This window comes from Podarcis filfolensis (genome assembly GCF_964270895.1).
Source record: "Podarcis filfolensis genome assembly, chromosome: 9".
NCBI classification, from domain to species: Eukaryota; Metazoa; Chordata; class Lepidosauria; order Squamata; family Lacertidae; genus Podarcis; species Podarcis filfolensis.
In genome coordinates, this window is record NC_139610.1 from 56543794 (window position 1) to 56563019 (window position 19226).

At 44.9% G+C, this 19226-nt stretch overlaps 1 protein-coding gene across 1 annotated transcript in view; it reads right to left on the reverse strand.

Moving 5' to 3' along the window:
- Window positions 1–19226, reverse strand: part of BANK1 (B cell scaffold protein with ankyrin repeats 1) — a 180649-nt gene that overhangs the window by 93681 nt on the left and 67742 nt on the right. Inside the window, exon 7 of the mRNA XM_083571262.1 lies at window positions 18351–18547. Within this exon, the coding sequence (XP_083427388.1) occupies window positions 18351–18547 (197 nt within the window). The remainder of the gene's footprint in view (window positions 1–18350; window positions 18548–19226) is intronic.

Consider the following 19226-nt stretch of genomic DNA (forward strand, 5'->3'; position numbering starts at 1 on the left):
ATACTTCGCATTTGTCAGTCTGTAGGTACAGCAGCTCATCTGTTAACAGCAGCGCTAAATAAAAACCAGCCTGTAGCCACCGATACAACATGTTTCCAGTGTGACAAACCAGGATCACCGATACCCCAGTGTGGGTAGGACAGTGGCCTCTACCAAAAGAAAAATCCACAGCAACGGCAACAGCTTATTTCTGAACAGCTTATTTCTGAACAATTGACTTTCGGCCACATTGAACCATCTCTATCCCACTGGCTCCAGCAGACAGGGAACGGTTTGCTTTTACATTGCCAGTATATAACAACTCGCAGCCCACCCAGCGATATCAGTGGGTTGTTCTGCCTCAGAGCATGCGGAACTCCCCTACACTTTGTCAACATTTTGTGGATGAAGCATTGAAACCTTTCTGCATGCGCCACCTAGAGGTTCTGCACACGAACAGCATCTGGCAGTGTTTGCCTTCCTAACCATTTGCCTTGCCATCCTTTGCTGCACCGTTATACAAGGAAGAGAAGCAGACGACCCAGTCCAGTTGAAACCACCATATTTCACCTTATCAGCTGGCAAGCCGCTGTCATCAGAATCCTACTCTGGCTGGCAGCATCCACGGCTCAGCCACTCTCGAACTATAAGAACAGCGTTGTTGAATAAGACTTTTAGGGGAGAAAATTATCATAAGATATGGAGGGATAATATTTTTGTACAAGATATGATTATGTTTACCAGTTTATTGAATGCTTCTAGATGCTGGCTGTGTATGCACATGCCCCCTTTTGCCAGTCATTCAGGCATAATGCTTCATGGTGTGCCTGTCAACGGATTTTTTCGATTTACAAATATTATATCCCCTAAGCAATCTTTTTGGCCTCCAGTACACTTGACCCTCCATGAGCCTGCCCCCATTTGTTTTCAAATTAAAGAGGGGAAAGAATCATGGGGCATATATCCAAACTGTCAATATACATTGAAATTCACTTTTAATAGCTCTTGTTCTCTTACAGGAACATACAGTGACCAATCTCAGTGCTATAGGAGTGACACCAGTGCATGGCTAATAAACTAGAAAGGAAGCCTACCATGCAGCTTGGAATCAGAATTCTGATATTCTTGGCTTCCGGATGGAAGTTGGCTTCGACATTTATTGATTTTAGTGATCCTTATAGTAGTTATTTGCGTTATTTTGTGTTGCTGTATACAATGTATTCCTTCTTTAATCTCTGTATGTACTGCATGGTTCTCCAGTCCGCGGCCCGCTTCCACTCTCACACAAGTCGCTTATCGCGCTCGATATAATCGTATTGGTACTAACATTTTTGACTCTGATTAATAAAATAAAGAAAGAGGGCATGTGGGAGTCATGCAGAGCCATACCAGAGTCTTCTAAAATTGCAGGGGCCCCCTGACCTCGTGACCAGCACTCCAAGCTTTACAATGTATTGGAATGTATTGACTTAACTGGAGTTGTGTTTACTCTGGGCAATGACCCTATATGGCGATGGGTGGGTAAAAGTCAGAACCGGATGTAGGTAACGTGAGACATTGGCAAACGGCCATGCGACAGGAGAGAGGAGAGAACAAAGGATAATAAAAGATACCGGACAGGAGAGAAGTCGAAGGAGCTGCCCTCCATCCTGAAAATACTGCTGTCTCACTGTGTCTTTTTTCTATGCTGTGCACCATTTGTGACGGCTGGCTCCGACACAGTTATGCTGCATAATCATGTGCAGATATTGTTTAGGTAATGCAACTTGTTATTGCAATCAGAGGAGAATAAGAAGCTGTTCTCGAGTGAAAAAGGTGTTTACCTGTGCATACAGACAATTAAGCTGCACACTCATACAGTTATTCAGATTTAATGTTCAACAAGGATACAGTTTGGGTTCTTGTGCAGTGACAGCTAGTACCTGTGTTCAGTGTAGTGTGTGAATAAGCCTCCGAGCATAGCCTAAGTGTCTACACATGTTGAAGAGCAGAAGATCTAGGAAAACATATTTTTTGTGCTATGTCATGTGATGGAGAGAAGCAGGCAGTTCAGGATAGGGATTGAGGAAATTTTCTCTTAGGCCCAGATTTTAATGTGAACCTACCATAAAATGGGACACGGGTGGCCTAAACCACTGAGCCTAGGGCTTGCCGATCAGAAGGTCGGCTGTTCGAATCCCCTTGGCCAGTAAAGCAAGATGAGCACCACAACCCCAGAGTCGTTTGCGACTGGACTTAACTGTCAGGAGTCCTTTACCTTTTACCATAAAATATGTGCAAACAGGCATATAATGAGATAAAGTGTACATAACATTTTTATTTTTAGATCCGCCCTTTCCTCAAGGTGGCTTGCACCTTGAATTTTCGCCTTCCCCGTTTTATTCTCACAAAGCAACCCTGTGATGTAGGATGGGCTATGGGTGAATGACTGGCTCGAGGACATTTCCTTCCACAAGGCCTCTTTGTGGTTCCCTTCCCTTTCAAGCCAGCCAAATTTAGAGTTCAGTGCCCCTGCCTAGGACCAGTGGTGAAGCTGCATGCTCCGCTACCGGGGGCAGAGAGAAGGCGGGGGCGTGGCTGGCACCCCAGGGGGCATGGCACACACCCAGGGGCGTGGTGCGCATCCCAGGGGTGTGGTATGCCGCCCGCGAGGGCATGGTGCGTGTTCTGGGGGCGTGGTGCACCCCCTGGGGGTGTGTGGCACCCAGGGCACCCAGGGGGTCAGCAACGTGTGTCCGGGGCAGCCGTCGCGATGGCACCCTACTGGAATAGTGGTGCCGGGGGCGGTCCACTCCCTCTGCACTCCCGTTCCTCCGCCAGTGCCTAGGACTGGCTCCAGTTTTGAGGGATCCTCCAGCAATATCACCTCCGGTGTGCTCCTCTCCATAGGGGGGTTTACCTGCTGTTGGCAGCGAACAGCTACCCACCATTTTAATTACCCACAATGCCCCTGATGTAGCATGAAATTGGACATTGTGGGTAATTAAAATGGCAAGTCCCAATGTGGGGAGGAGGCTGCACCATATTGATGTGCCATAATGCCTAGGAGTTATTGTTAATTAAACTGATGGGTGACTTGCAGACCCAACCATCAGAGATGAGGGTCCCAGGACCATCATAAATAAGCTTCCAGAGAATAGCCCGGCTTCTGTCCATCTAGCAGGTGATATGACTCAAGACAAATGTCCATTCTTTTTCAGTGACCATAGTAAGTGAAGAGAAAGAGATATTTGCTCAACAACAATACGCCTCCCACAACTATTAAGAGCCACCATAATATGTTTTCTAGAATACGCCTTTTTTTTGGGAAGAACGATTCCAGTGTGGATGGGTTGTTACTAGCATTATAGCACCATGAGTCTGCCAAGCCGCTTCTTCTAGGCAGATATGATGAAAGAGTCAATATCATGACATGAGCAAATAGATGAGCATATAATGAAGGATGATCCATCTTCCTAATATGGATAGACTCAGATATAATACCTCACTTTGAAGTTATACCGCTTGTATTTATTTTTGGTGCTATGCTGTTGCAACAAAATCTCAGCTCAACTAAGAAATGGATATCTCTATTTCTGCTGCTGCTTCTAGTGCAGGCAAGAAGGGCAACATGAGGAGATGCAGCAGGGAAGCACACACACTTCCAACCAGCTTGATTGCTCTGATTGGAAGGGCACATGCCTGCTGCGTCCTCCTGATGCCCTGCCAGCCCCATACTGCTTTGAGAAGCTGGGATGTGGGATTGGACTCACAAAGCAGCGCGGAGCTGGCAGGGGAGGTGTGAAGAGCAAAATGCACCCTTGAAGAAACTGTGCACCGGGCAATGGCCTCCCTTGCAATGCCCATGCTTTGCCTCTGCTCCTGATGGCTGTACGTTGCCCACAACTCACTTCCATAAAGCAGCATGCTCAACATGCAAGCCCGATAGGCCTTCATCTTTGTTTGGATCCTTAGCATCACATTCTCCCATACCCTTTAGGAGCGGCGAGCCATTGCCGTAGCATCCTTGCCAATAGGCTTGTCTACTTCAGTGTTGATGGAGACGTTGCTGTTAGAATTCCTGCTCTGTGATTGCAGCCATGGGATTGTTGTCTTTCACATGACGGTGTATGTTTTGATTCCACAAGGTGGGAAGTGACGGAGACAGGATGTTTGTGTTACTGTGTTCCGTGAAGTGGGACTATTGTCCTTTGTTCTTTCTCTTTGCTGTCTGATGCTAGAGAGAGAGGGAGCCATGTTGCAGTGTTCCGTGTGTGTTTATATGTAAATAAATGTAGATTAGCCAAAATGCTGAATTGCTGAGGTCTGTTCTGCAAGCTGCAAAGACTCTGTGGATCCCTAAGTGTGTTGATGTCTGTTGGCATCGGTCGCTGTGATATTTGGGCTGAAGAAAGCTTTTGAAGCTCCCAAACGATCGACCAGGAGGGAGAGAACATGCCAGTTGGGCATGTGTCTCTGCCAGGGTCCTACTCAAGAGTAGGACAAGCTCCTGACAGTTGCTGGCTATGGTGGAATCCAGGTAAACAAAATTGTCTACTCCTTCAAGTGTGTGGTCACCAGTGCTGATGTGTGGAGGATAACAATCACCCAAATCAAAGCATACGAATAGCCCTCCTGAATCAAGCCATTGGCCCATCTAGTCCAGCATGCTCTTCTCACATTGACCAGCCAGATGCCCAAGAGAAGCTCACAAGCGGGACCTGAGCGCAACAGGACTGTCCTCTCCTATGTTTCTAGCAAATGGTATCTGGAAGCATGCAGCCTCCACTGTGGAGACAGAGCATAGGCACTATAGTCACCATTGTGCCAATGCCTGTAATTAATAAGAATACATAGCCCCATGCCTGTAACTGAATAAGAAAAGAAACTATGTAGCTGTATGCTATGTGTCTAGCAAATATTTGGTTGTGTTGTGCATGGAATTGCCAACTTCATAAGCTACCTGGCTGTTAAAAACAGAGTTAGTTTTAAGACTTCCAGTTCTTCTGTGTCAGGAAGTTGCTCCCCCCACCCTTATTTTTGGCTCTGAATGTACTCCTTCCTCTCTAATAAGCAATTTTCACTGGCAGCTTTGGAAAGCACAGATGGATGCCCAGTGCCCACAAACTAATCAGGGCACATCTGGGAAAGCCCCAAACTACATTCATAGTAATTAGCAGAGAGGCCACCACAACCCCAGTGAATCAATGTACTGATGAGGGCTTGCGGGACTGACAATAAGCAGAGGTGCAGGAAGGTTAATAAGAAACAGTATGGGTGAACAGGTCACGGTTTGGATAAAAGTGGGGGAGCAAATAAGGAGCCTTTTGTCAATAAATGCGATGGTATTTTTTGGCAAATATACTTCCCAGACTGTCAAGTGACTCACAGCACAGACACCAAAGTACAGAGGTAGCATAGGAATCTGTGCTCACATCCATTGGCACCACCAAGGCCAGGATGCTTGGGGGGAGAAACTAATCTGATCACATGTTCATGCCAAACTACCAAATGCTCACTTCCTGAACCAATAAGCAAACCAAAATGCAGCTCTCCTTTGAAATCTGTGCTTCTCCGAATTTTGCAAAGAATGCATATGAAAATGTGTACATGACTGAAAAGTGCAGGCAAAAAAATATGTTATGTGACAATAACATACATAAATGGATTCTATTAGGGTGAAAGTGCCTATAAGAATGCACCCACTAAGCAAAATTGAACACAAATGTGACTAGTAAGGGAAATGCATGCAAAAATGAGTATCAATTTTCATGCAGCCTTCTTTTCTTCGCTAAGAAAAAGCAAATGTATGCAAAAATGGAGCAAAACAAAGTGAAGTTGATAGATCCATGCTTCCCTAGATTGCTGACATTCATGAACCCTGTTGCACAGAAAACTCAGGAAATGAGATGGAGTATCCTACATGGCTTGAACCCTGCACATTCCACACTGTAACATTTCGTTGCATGTCCCACTTGCTCCCCTCTCCTCTGAACCCGGTAGTTTATGTGCTCAGTTATATAACGCGATCGGGATCCCAAGTGTCCATGCAAGTTATCAGCCAAGCTTGGAAGGAAGAATGATGTGAAAGATGGACAAGATATGGAAACCAGTTTTTGAGCAGCTTCAGCAAGGGCAAAACTCATTATGTTCCCTGTAACCCACTAACCACCCCATGTATGATCTCCTGTATATTCATTGCTCACAGCTCAGATTTTCCTCTCGAAAAGATTCATCTGAACCTGACTTTATGGAAACTCAATAGCTGTTATTTAAGAGGAGTACGGTATCCACCTTTGGTCCCCCACCCTGCACTCAGCACTCACCTTTGGCACCTAGAAGCTGTCAGCATGCGACAGTGGGCAAACCCTGGGAAGCAGCTTTGACTGGCTGGCTAAACCAGGTGAAAGTGGCCAATGGGTCTTCCCCAGCATGCAAAGACAGGCTCTGGTGGATTGAGCAGACAAGACCAATAGGAGGTCCAATGGTCAGGAAGGTGTTTTCTGCACATGCTGTAGAGGGAAATGAGTGGCAGAAGGGGCTCATCAACCTGGGAAGGCAGCCTATCTAGGAGAAGGAAAACTCTGATTGTAAAATTCTGCTTCAGGAGAATGAGAAAGGCTTCAGGAGTAAACCCTGAGAAAAAACCTGCAGAAAAAAGGCTAAGGAGTATACCCTACATGAATCCCAGGACCTCCATGAAGTTAAAAGGTAAAGGACCCCTGGACAGTTAAGTTCAGTCAAAGGTGACTATGGGGTGCAGTGTTCATCTCGTTTTTAGGCTGAGGGAGCCAGCGTTTGTCCACAGACAGCTTTCCGGGTCATGACTAAACTGCTTCTGGTGCAACGGGACATTGTAACGAGTGCCAAAGCGCATGGAAATGCTGTTTACCTTCCCGCCACAGCGGTACCTATTTGTCTACTTGCACTGGTGTGCTTTCAAACTGCTAGGTTGGCAGAAGCTGGGACAGAACAACAGGAGCTCACCACAATTGCACAGGTTCAAACCACCAACTTTCTGATCCTCAAGCCCAAGTGGCTTGGTGGTTTAGACCACAGCGCCACCTATGTCCCCTTTACCCTTTTACCTCCATGCACACTGCCCAGGAGAGGTCACTTCAGTGCTACAAACACAGCAAAAACAATGTGGGAGGAAGCAGTTATGAGTTACTGGTCTCTGCAGCCACAGCAGGCGCTGTGATTCTCCAGTAGATTGACTTCAACCCCAGAGGTGCACGTCATTGTCTTTTGAGACAGAAGGATGTCAACAACAATTTGCTGTTGTCGCCAGCAGGTTCCAATGTGAGTTACAGCAATTTAAAATTCAAAATTAAAAGCAGTTAAAACAGATTAGAGGCTCAGGAATAGGGTGGGCCCTGAAAACACATGTCTCGGGTGTCAACAGATGCCTCTTCAGCGTTTGCCAAAAACTGTATTGTGAAGAAGCCAGACACACCTCTGTATGATGTTTTGAACATCTTTTTATTGCACACCACTTTGAGACTTTCAGGAAGAGCAGTCTAAACATGTTGTCAATGCATAAAGGGCATGGTATTGGCAGATAACAAATTGTGTGGGGGAGCCATTGATACACCATGCTTGTGGGAGTTGCTCCATGTCAGGAAATTGCTGTTGTGTGAAATGGCCTTTGGATTTCAACCTCCTAAGGATATAGCCCTGCCTTTGGCCAGAGCTGTGTAAACTGTTGTGCTTCCTTATGCAATAACAACAGTTAATAAAAAGTTGTTGCTTGCCAGTAAGTGTACCTGTCTCATCAGTGCTGTCTCGCCTGATTAATTAAACAAAGGTACATGTAGAAAAAAACATTCCAATGCCCAGTATGGGGCTCATGCAGGTCCAAAAGGCTCATTGGACCCGTCATTTTCTCAAACTAAACTAGGCATCTGGGTAAGAAGTAGAAGAACAAAGCATGTTATGGATTTTTCTCCACGTCATGCAGGCCCTACACTGGTCCATGCTCTAATGAGTATGGCAATCATTGCACTTAAATGGCTCTTTTGCTAACCACCAGGACACCATTTCAAGGTCTATTATGGAGGACTGTCAATGGGCTGATTTGCATTAAGCTACCAGTAACAGGTTTCAAAAGTGCATTTTAGCTGGAATCTTGATGCCTGCACATAGCAAATTGTCTTCCCTTGCTGAACATTAACTATACCGGAATCAGTGTGAGCTAAAAAGAAAAAGAGATATCTCCAGTCCAGGAAAACTTGGGAAAGAAATGTAGCTGCCCATGGAGTACTTTGCTACCCATAACAGTGGTGATCCTGTGCATGCTTATTCAGAGATAAGCCCCACTGTATTCAGTGGGACTTATTGCCTCCTAAGAGTCTTTAGGATGGCAGCCTCAATAAGAGATTCTCAAGTTTACCATTACAAGTTTCTCTCAAAAGGGCAGGGAGAGCAATACGAATGTTTGTCTTTGCCTTGGAATGCTTGGAGGATACATGATTCTGGAGGTAAAGGTTCAGATGACCCCTTCATGCATGGAAATATTGTGGAAGAATGGTCCTGGGGTGGTGTGAGCTAGCCCCATCCCTGCAGCCAATGTGCCCAGAAGATCATGTTGGATGGTTCCCTATGAACATACCAAGGTACACACATCCCTACACAACGGGGGAACTCTGGTCCGATCAATGTATGCATGTGTGTGTGTGAACTCTCTTCAAGCCATACCACTTAAGATAGTGGCTTGGGACACAAATACTAGCACCTACTCTCATATCAACCTGTCCATCTTTCATTGGGTATAAGCAACCTTGCATGCCTTGCACAGCAGAGGGCACAGTTGAGACTAACAGATAGGGGAAAATACACTTTGTGGTTTCCCACCAAACTCTCAAGCTCCACCCTCTCTCATTCTCTTGCATGAAGCAGCCATGAGAAACTAGCTCCCACATACACATACATCTCAATGATGTACATGGACACCACATTGCAATGACTCAACAACCTTTGGAAAAAATCAAGGACAAGACGTGTAACATTGTGGAACAACTGTCTTATGAATGACATTAAACAAATAAATAATATAGCATATTTATGAGTACTTGCAAGTATGTCAGAACTGGCCAAAAAGAAAAAAGAAAACCCAAGATGAATGGCAATGGTAATTAAAGGTAAAGGGACCCCTGACCATTAGGTCCAGTCGTGGCCGACTCTGGGGTTGCTGCGCTCATCTCTCTTTATTGGCCAAGGGAGCCGGCGTACAGCTTCCGGGTCATGTGGCCAGCATGACTAAGCTGCTTCTGGCGAACCAGAGCAGCGCACGGAAACGCCGTTTTGAACTGCTAGGTTGGCAGGAGCAGGGACCGAGCAACGGGAGCTCACCCCGTCACGGGGATTCGAACCACTGACCTTCTGATCGGCAAGTCCTAGGCTCTGTGGTTTAATCCACAGCGCCACCCGCGTCCCATGCAATGGTAATTACAAGCTTACAATATGCAGTCATTTGAAACAGAGGCACATGAGGCCACCACCTCACACTTAAGCTAAGCAGGTTTGGGTCTGTTCAATGCCTCTGTGCTACAAATTCTAGTGGATAACAGCAAATTCAAGTGGATAACTGCAAAAGCAGTTTTGATTAATTTTTGTGTTCTTTGGGGGCAGTTACTAGGGTAACTCAGAGATTAACTCCCCAGTCCGCTTGCAATTGACTGTAGCCATTTAAGATACCCATTTGGGAATCTCTCTTTTAGCACTGAACAAAAAATGATTCACCTTTATGTTATCTCAGTGCAAATTAATTTTGTATTTGAATACTGGATAAGAGATATGACTTGAAATTCAGACTTTGCATATTTAAGGTGTAGCTACAGGAGGCAATTAAATATCCGGTGGGCTTCTTTTAAAAAAGAAAAGAAAAGAAAGAAAAATGTGTTTGGGGGTTTTTGAGTCAGATAGTCTAATCCTATCATCCCACCATTTTTCTGGTTGAAACTGCCAATCCAAAGCTGCCAGATGAGGTAGACTATATTGGGCTGGATCCAGAGAAGTATGTATAAAATTGCAATTATGTAATTGTGCTTTCTTGCACCCCTCTGCAGACCACTATGCTCCCTCAATCCACTCAAGGGTCTGTAGCCTTATTGGAGTTCACCGATTGGGTCTGCGTTGCGCCCGGACAGGAGGAAGGAAGTCAAATGACGCCAAGGGTTGGTTCAGAGAAAGAGTTCTTTATTTCTGCTCTCCAGAACAGCAGAAAGGCACCTGCGTGGTGTGTCCACAGCAAGTCCAAAGAATGAGACATTTCATGCAGTATATATATCCTCTAGGCACCCTCTTCCTCCTTCCCCAGGACTCCAACCACGTCAGCCTATGTACGCAAGTTGACATCACATATGTTCCTGCTCCGGCACTCTTAACCATAAAAGGGATTTCCTTCCTGCACTCCTGACCACAAAAGAATATTCCTGTTCCTACTCCTATCTTGGAGCCAGAGGTCACCATCTCCAAGAACACGCTCTGGCACTGTTCCCAGATTGGGTCTGTGCGTCTTTTGTGGTGAGGATATAAGATAAGGCACAGACGGGTCTGTGTCTATTCTACTGGTAGAGTCAAGGCCAGCCTTGCCATCACAAACTGATAAAGGAGAGAGCTGTGTTCTTGTTAGGCATTTGCTCAACAGCTTAAGTTTATGCATTTTAACTAAGGAAAAATAGGGATATTGGTGCAGTTTAAAACTGCCTGCACAGTCAGTTTTGGGTTTGGGAAACCCATTCCTTCAGGTCTAGGGACCCTCTAGAATAGTATGGCTTGGGCTATTACTTTTGGTGCAGAGGATGTCTCCCTGCACTGTGGTCCAAATTCAAGTCTGTTACTATTTCGTGAATGTTTAAGTAGAGATGCTGAAGATCATCATAAAATCTTGGCCTATCAGCCCATTAACACTTCAGAAACTGTGTAATCAAAAAGCTGCTGGTACAGGAATGATGGAAGAGGTTTTCTCCCCTTATCTGGGGGAATTGCATAAAGGTTGCAGAGGTCTAGTTGAAGGTGATTCAAATGATTAGGTACAAGGGGAGAAAGTCAGTTGTTACCAATGTTATTCTTCAGCTTTATGCTAAAGATCATGTCAAAATACCTTCCTATCGATTCACTGGCAATATGTTGTTGACTGTACAGATCTCAGCAGATATAAAATAAAGATCTGCTACAAATCCCATCACTTAAGGAATGGCTAATGAATTGTGGAGTACTGCCAAATTGGCTAAATTAAAACAATTTGTTCATACTAGACAAAACAAACATCTATCCAGAGGGAATTTGCATATCAAATTTGTTTCTGGTTTTTTTTGCTTTTTGTTTTAACTAGCCTAGTTATTTTTTTAAAAGAAAACTCTAAGTCAGTGTTCACACACTAATAGCATGATGAAGTGTGGTGGTCTACAGGAACCAAGTTAACCCGTTTACACATGCGTCCCTCTCAAAAGGAAATGCAGCACCAACAAAAGAGGAGAAAATAGGACAAAGATTTCCATAGGCTACTTTCTGCGTAAATTTGGAAATAAGTGCTGGCATCCATCTGTCATGAGAGACAATGGAGTGTGCCTCCGGGGGTGAAGTCAAACTGTGGGAGAATCACAGCATAATTATTGTAATTTAAATAGTAATACAATATATCTCACCTTGATGGGGAAGACTGCGATCAGGTGACCTATGTCCGCTCTTCAGAGCAAGCGTGGATGAGCTAAGGATTGATGGACAAGGCTTCTTTTACTCCTAATTATGGTTCTTTATCTTTAAGCTGGACTTGGGTCAGATAGGTATGTTCTCTGACATCCTTTAAGAAGAGAACTGTCCTCTACAATGTAGGACACATGACCACACCTAGATTGAGCTATAGTTGGAGGCAGTCGTGTTTCCAAATTCCAGTTGCTGGAAACTGCATTGAAGAGAGAGTGCTGTTGTGCTGAGAATCTGCTTTTGACCATCCCATAACCATCTGGTTGGCCATGGAGAACTTAATGCTGGACCAGATGGGCCATTGGCCTGATCCAGCAGGCTCATCTTATATCCTTCTGAGCAAATTGCAGGAGACCTTGGAAGAACTGCAGCTACCCTAACCACCACTTTTTTAAAATAAAAAAATGGGTGACTAAGGGAAGAGAGGAAGGTGTCCTGTACTGAGTCAGAACATTGGTCTATCTCAGTTGTTGCTAGACTCCCATAATCCCTGACCATTATACTAGCAGGGCCTGATGGGAGTTGTAGTCCAATGACAACTGAAGGGCATCACATTAGCTACCTCTAGTTTATCTAGCACATGGGTAGGCAAACTAAGGCCCAGGGACCGGATCCAGCCCAATCGCCTTCTCAATCCAGCCCACGGACGGTACGGGAATCAGCATGTTTTTACATGAGTAGAATGTGTGCTTTTATTTAAAATGCATCTCTGGGTTATTTGTGGGGCAGAGGAACTCATTCACCCCCCCAATAGTCTGCCCCCCCACAAGGTCTGAGGGTCAGTGGACCAGCCCCCTGCTGAAAAGTTTGCTGACCCCTGATCTATCACAATCATTCTCGACACTAACTGTCAGTGGCTGGCTAGGATTTCAGACAGGTGTCTCCCCTAGCCCTATCTAAAGTTGCTTGGGATTGAAGTTGGGACCTGGTGCATACAAACCAGATGTGCTTCCACTGAGCTGTGGTCCTTAATGCGTTATAGAGACTTAGAAATATTTGGAGGTAAATTGGGGAAATTTGCCTAAGACAAGGAGAAAGGCTTACTTTTCATCTCTTCTATATCTACTCTTATAACAACCATACTGCCCCAAAAGGAAGGGATGCCATGTGTTTGGGCAGTGGCAGGGTTGGGCTTCAGTGGTGGAAGAGGATGGTTCAAATTGTTGCGTGGAGGATGGGCACTGCCAAGAATCCCTGCACCGTTCAGCCTTTGAGACAGTTTTCCTGGGCTTTCAAAGTTTGCTTATGAGCCTAGCTTAGGAGAAGTTCACCATATCATTAGACCTGTACATCTTGAGTTGTTCCATGGCAGAAAAATCGAGCACTGCTATTGACGTTAAAATAAGCCCCGGGTTCAAAACCACTTGCATTATGTATGAGGACCAGCTTTAAAACTCTAATGGGGAAATTCCTGGAATGATAAGATGAATCGTTAAGTTTAGCTCCAGGCCACAAGGAAAGAGTGACTGCTTTTCCATATTCCTCTGCATTATATAAGTACAGTGAAACGAAAGCATTCTGCAGTCATAAACAAATGAAGATAGCATAGATCAGCTATTTTGCTTTCAGCTGGTGAGTTCCAACCTCACAATTTCCAGAGGACCTGTAGTTCTAGCCTAACATTTGGTTGCAGTTTTGCAATAAGATTTCTAGGGGGGGGGGGAGGTGTTAGCCAACTCCTTTTGAGCCTCTTGCCCAAGTCAAATCCAAAGTATTATGGACCTATGGATCTCCTGATGCCTCTTGGACTCACTCCAATTCTCAATAGCCCCTGTCAGGATTGTCAGTGGTCAGGGATGATGGGAGTTAGAATCCAACAACATGTGATGGGTCACAGGTTCCCCACATCTATATTAGGGTAAAGGTAAAAAGTAAATGACCCCTGGACGGTTAAGTCCAGTCAAAGGTGCAGTGCTCATCTCACTTCAGGCCAAGGGAGCCGGTGTTTTTCCACAGACAGCTTTTCGGGTCATGTGGCCAGCATGACTAAACCACTTCTGCAAAACTAGCCATGTTTTTTTAAAAAATCAGTGAGCAAAAGGGGAGCCATTTTGCCCACCTACGTTCCTATAAAACCACCACCATTCCAAGCAACAGATTCTCATCTGAGGACTTCTAGCTCAAATCTAGCTCCAGGGCACAAAATGAAGAGAAGGAGCAGCCTTAGTAGGTATGCATAAGAACATAAGAAGGACCCTCCTGGATTAGACCAAAGGCCCGTAAAATCCAATTGTGTTTCCACAGTGACCATTCAGAGGCCTATGCATAGACCACATGAGAACAATGACCCACTGCCACTGTTGTTGCATTGTTCAAATATATAAACTAAGTGAAAAAACTTCCCAGCTTTACTGAAAATCGTTCTGGCAAGAGCACAAAATCCTGCCTTTTAGTCAAAAACTTCTGGCAACTGGCCTAGAGGTCTGAAACCCAGCTAGGCTCGGTTTCCTGCCTACCTGGTTGGTTGGCAAACTGAAATGAACACCGCAGGAAGGTACTATAGGACAAACAGCTATAATTGCCTCAGACCTAAGAACTAATCTGAATACTGCGAGGGAAGGCATTTTTTAAAAAATAAAAGAACAGGAACTCTTGTGTTGAACTGAAAGTGTTTTGGAGAGAATTTTCAGTTTGAGTTGTGTGGGGGTGAAAAGGGCTACCAAAGCTGGGGGCAATTTTCCATGGGGAATTTGTCAGAGGATTAATGGGATTCAGGAAGGGGGCATTTTCATTAGAGACATAATGAAAATTTCATTCACGGACATTGCTGCCACCACATTCTGTGATGAAATGTAGTTGTTTAAAAGGAGTGGGTTAGGATCCCACCAATGGTAAGCCCATTCCTGCAACCCCTTTATAGAATTAATCACCATGAAATATTGTCTAACCCTGTTCCGTTGTCTAACACGCCCCCCTCCATTTTTAACCTGCAAATGGGATAGTGAAAGGAGGGGTGGGAGAAGTGATTTTCACTCGGACTATATATTAAAAAAACAAAACAAAAGAGCAACACTAGGGGTGCCAGTCACTGTGACCGGAATTAAAATAAATTTAGAATACCACAAATAGGACAACCTATGCTCATTTTTTTAAAAAACAACAACAACAAATAACAAATAACCCTGATCATTTAAATCAGGGGTGGGGAACTTCAAACCACACCCACAACCCAGTCACACACCACACTGTCACAGTGTTGCTTAGCAACCAGGCAGCATGGCGAAATCTCTTTCAGTGAGGTAGAATGTGCTCTGATTGGCTGATAGAGTTTTTCCTCTGCAAGTTTGGCCGAATGCCTCCCTTCTCTGTACAAGGCCTGATCTAAGAAAGACAAAAACCTCTCTGTCCCTTTCTCCACAAATTACACACTGGTTTTGTTCAGTTTGCTCAGTAAAGTGCTATCAGGACTTTTCTTTCTGGACTCCATGTGCCTTGTCTAAGTAACTTAGCTAGCATGAGCTATGATCTACGAAATCCCCTTTTTTACGCTGTCATTTTCAACCTCAGCTTTGGGAAGCAAAGCCTTTCTTTATTTCCCAGGGATGCATCAAAGAGACAGGAAGCTTACCTGTTATACACTGAACTATCTGCATGATGTGGTTTTTAACACGTACAACAATATGGTGGCTTCCATCCCCTGCACCCCCACATTATTATTATTATTGCTTTAACTGTGGATTTATGTTCTTTGTACTTGGATCCCTTCCACACCATTTCAGTAGAGAAACAGGCCCTGCCTTACGCTGCCTGAGGCCAGCCTAGATGAACTCCCATAATAAGCTCACATGCTGGGCAAGCTGTTCTTTCTCCTTTCCTCCTTCTGTGATTAAGAAATGAATATGGACATTCTGGCTGCATAATGCAAGAAGCTGAGAAGGAGATAAATGTCTTTGGCAACACCAGTCCACTTAGGGGGCACAAGTGCATTTATGTCTCATTGACTCCAATGTGAAAGGTCTGAGCACAGGTTCTATTTTCTTTCCCATTGAAATAAGTGGGAATTTAAGTCTGCAACCCCACACGCACATATCTGGAAGGAAACCCTATTGATCTCAGTGGGACTTGTTCCTCAGTAGACATGCATAGAATAAAAACCTCGAATTAGCATCCTATATCCTTTTAAATGTGTTTTGGGGGAGTCATTGGTTTGCTTTGCTTTTGTTCTTGTTTTCATAATGGACTTCGTGTTTCTGTCTTGCGTTCTTATGCTGTGGATTGCCCTGAGATCTTCAGATAAAGGGTAATATATGGATTTAATAAATAATAAAATAAAATAAAATAAGTGCTTAACTTTGGCTGGATCATGCCTACATTTTTTAAAGGAAAAGCAATATCCTATTATGTCATGAAAAATTACACAGTTGTACAAACCCTGTTACTTTATTTTCATGAATACGGTATATCTGCCATCCCACAGGCTGGCATTGCAAATTTGGACCATTTAATCTGGAAAAGTGAGTATTTATTTATTGCATTTATAGTCTACCTTTCTTCCTCCAGTAAGGTCAAGGTGGTGTACATGGTTCTCTACCACCTCATTTAAGTCCAAACTGTGAAGAACAACAGTTCCGTAGCCTTGACTGGGGATCGTGTGGTCATCCGCCTGGTGAATCGCACCTTCCTGCGGTGTAAAAGACACGAACAGTCGCTTGTCATTGCATAAGTGTCTCGTAGTGCCCGAATCCACCACGAAGAAAGATCTAGACGTCTTCTGGACCTTTGCAACCTTTGGAGTGAAGCGTGAGACCATCGCCTTATGCTGCGTTGTCCTGGACACCGGACCTTTTCCACGCGATGAGCTTTCGCTGCGTTGCTCTGTCTTGGCCCTGGGAAATCTGCATTCCCTCTTCATATGGCCTAGACGTCCACACAAGTAGCATTTCACTGCCTTCAAAACTTTGGCGCCATCTGGTGGTTCCACTGCATTCTGGGATGACGTCTGTGAAGACTCCCCCTTACCCATGCAGCTAGCACCTCGCCTGTCCGTTTCATTCAGAATCACGGCAGTAACATGCACTACTGTGATCTGAGCAGCTGGCTGAACAGCAATCTGAGTGGCAACGGACTCCCAACTTGAACCCAAAGAATGTAGTATCATGAAGGAATACACAGCCTCTGGAAAGGTGAGTCCTCTCTGTTGCAGCTCATGTCTCAGATTCTGCATCTCCATCAGATGAGTACGCACATCTGCACCTCCAGCAAGTGCCATATCATGCAGCTTGGCATAGTAGAACAAAGAAGCACCAGCTTCTGTCCTCAAATGAGCATCTCTCAATGTGTCCCAAATTTCTCTGGCTGAGGTCTTATCACGCAAGAGACAGAGCTCTTCTGGGGAGACTATCAATGTAAGAGTTCCCCTTGCTTTGGAATCCTTAGCTGCCCAGTCATCTGTTATTGGAGCTGGGGGGGTTTCTGTAATAACATTAAACAGACCCTCTTTTCGCAGAAGAGCCTCTGCGCACAGCACCCAGTTCGCGTAATTCTTTTTATTGAGCTTAGGAATCCCACAAGCATCAGCCAGCCTTGCATTAGCCATCTCTGCTGCTTTAATCAAGCTGTGCCTGAGTACAGCTGCTTCCAAAAGCACTTGTAAAAGCACTTTCGGTTTTCAAGCCTCCCAAGCCTTTGAGCCTGTGCCGCGGCAAATGGCTTTAAAAGTTCAAAGTCCAGCCATAAAGCCATTAATTAGGAGCTGGCAGGCTTCCCGGAGCAATGAGCACATACCTCTTATCAATCATCTTGACGCGCAGAGCAGATAACGTCGTTCCATCTCTCTGGCATTCTGATTCCGTTTATCTGGGCCCATAACCAAAAATGAGAGATTTTGACCAGCTTCGGCCCATCTGAAGCTGATACAGGCTCATCTCATCTTGAGCCCAAGCAGAGTAGTCCACACAGCAGAAGGATAAGCAGTATGTGCTACATTTTTAACTTTATTTCCACTCTATGCTGAGAGAATACAAACATGCATCCTGCCTCTGTAAGAGCAGAGAAGCAACTGCCTCGGAAACAAAGAACACCGAGAGAACAATGAAAAACAGGAAACCAGTGTACGTCACATCCAGTCTCCCATTTCCCGTGGGAACCCAACAGTAACACTGACTGTGGAATGTAAACAACTGTCTTGTGACAAGCATTTTGCTGCACAGTGAAGGAAGCAGAAACCAACACAACATTCCTGTGAGGTAGGCAAGGCTGAGAGGCAGTGATTGGCCCAAGAGCACCCAGTGAGCTTCATGGCTGAGTGGGGATTTGAACCCTGGTTTCCGAGGTCCTAGTCCGGCTGTCTAACCACTGCGCCACACTGACTCTCACTGCAATCACTGCAAGTGGATAGAAGTCACTACCGCACACATCTCACAAAGCACAGAGACCTGGGACAATACATATTCTTATGAAACTGGGCTGTTCTTTTATGCTACATGCACCATTAGCAGAACCTCAGTGTGTGGAAGTAAAAGCCAACATATATCTGATTATACCACTGTCTCCTTCTTGTTCAGACATCCAAATGCAAATTCCACAGCAATGAATATGCTCCCCTTTCTTTAGGAAAATCAATATTCCTGGAATCCCTAAGTAGGACAGTTGCCCCCACCTCTTTTGAACCAAACTGGCTGCACTGTGAGTTTGTAAGAAGTTTGTTACACATTTTATATGAGTTCTATGGATAAGTAGGTACTTACTGACAATTCGGTGATGATTTTCTGAATCTCCTTATAGCCATACTTTTGTGCAATACATGCTGGGGTTTCTCTGTACTTATTGGCTATCCTGCAAGCCCGAATTGCGTCAGGACATTGGAGAAGAAAAGCAGTAAGCTTCTTTAATCCAAATTTAGCTGCACAGTGGAGAAGAGTAGGAAGCTCTTCCAAATGTGAGTCTGCATTGGGTGAAAAAGCATGCATAAACAACACTTTCAAAAAAAATTCTTTTACGTCTATAGTTCATATTGCAAACTTGAGAGTATGGGGAAGGTCATTCACAGATGAAGGAGTCATGTGGTATGGTAGACAATGGACTTGGGAGACCCACATTCAAATGCCTGATAAGACATGATGTTACGTGGGTGACGTTGGCCCTGCCTCACACAGCTGTTGTAAGGGTAACTTGGGGAAAATCTCATGCTCTTTGGAGAGCGAAGAGGGGTGCAAATGTGATAAATGAAGAATAAAAAAAGCTATGGATCAGGGGTCGGCAAACTAAGGCCTGTGGGCCGGATCAGGCCCAATTGCCTTCAGGATCCGGCCTGTGGATGGTCCGTAGATCAGCGTCGGGATTTTGCGCCATTCAATTTCTCCCCCTCTCCCTCACCCCCCCTCCTCCTGGCTTCTCACCGCTGTTAAGTTGTGGGTGAACATATCAGACGACACAGCGATTCTTCAGACAGCTCTTGTTTATTCACAGGCTAGAACAGAACTGAACTGAAGGGTTCAGCCAACCTGCTTATGTAGAGCTCAACTACAAAGCAACAGTAACAACTTTCTGTAACTATCCAATCCCTGAACGTCACCTTCAGTTCCTTACTTGCATATGTGGACCTGAGTGAAAACTATCTACAG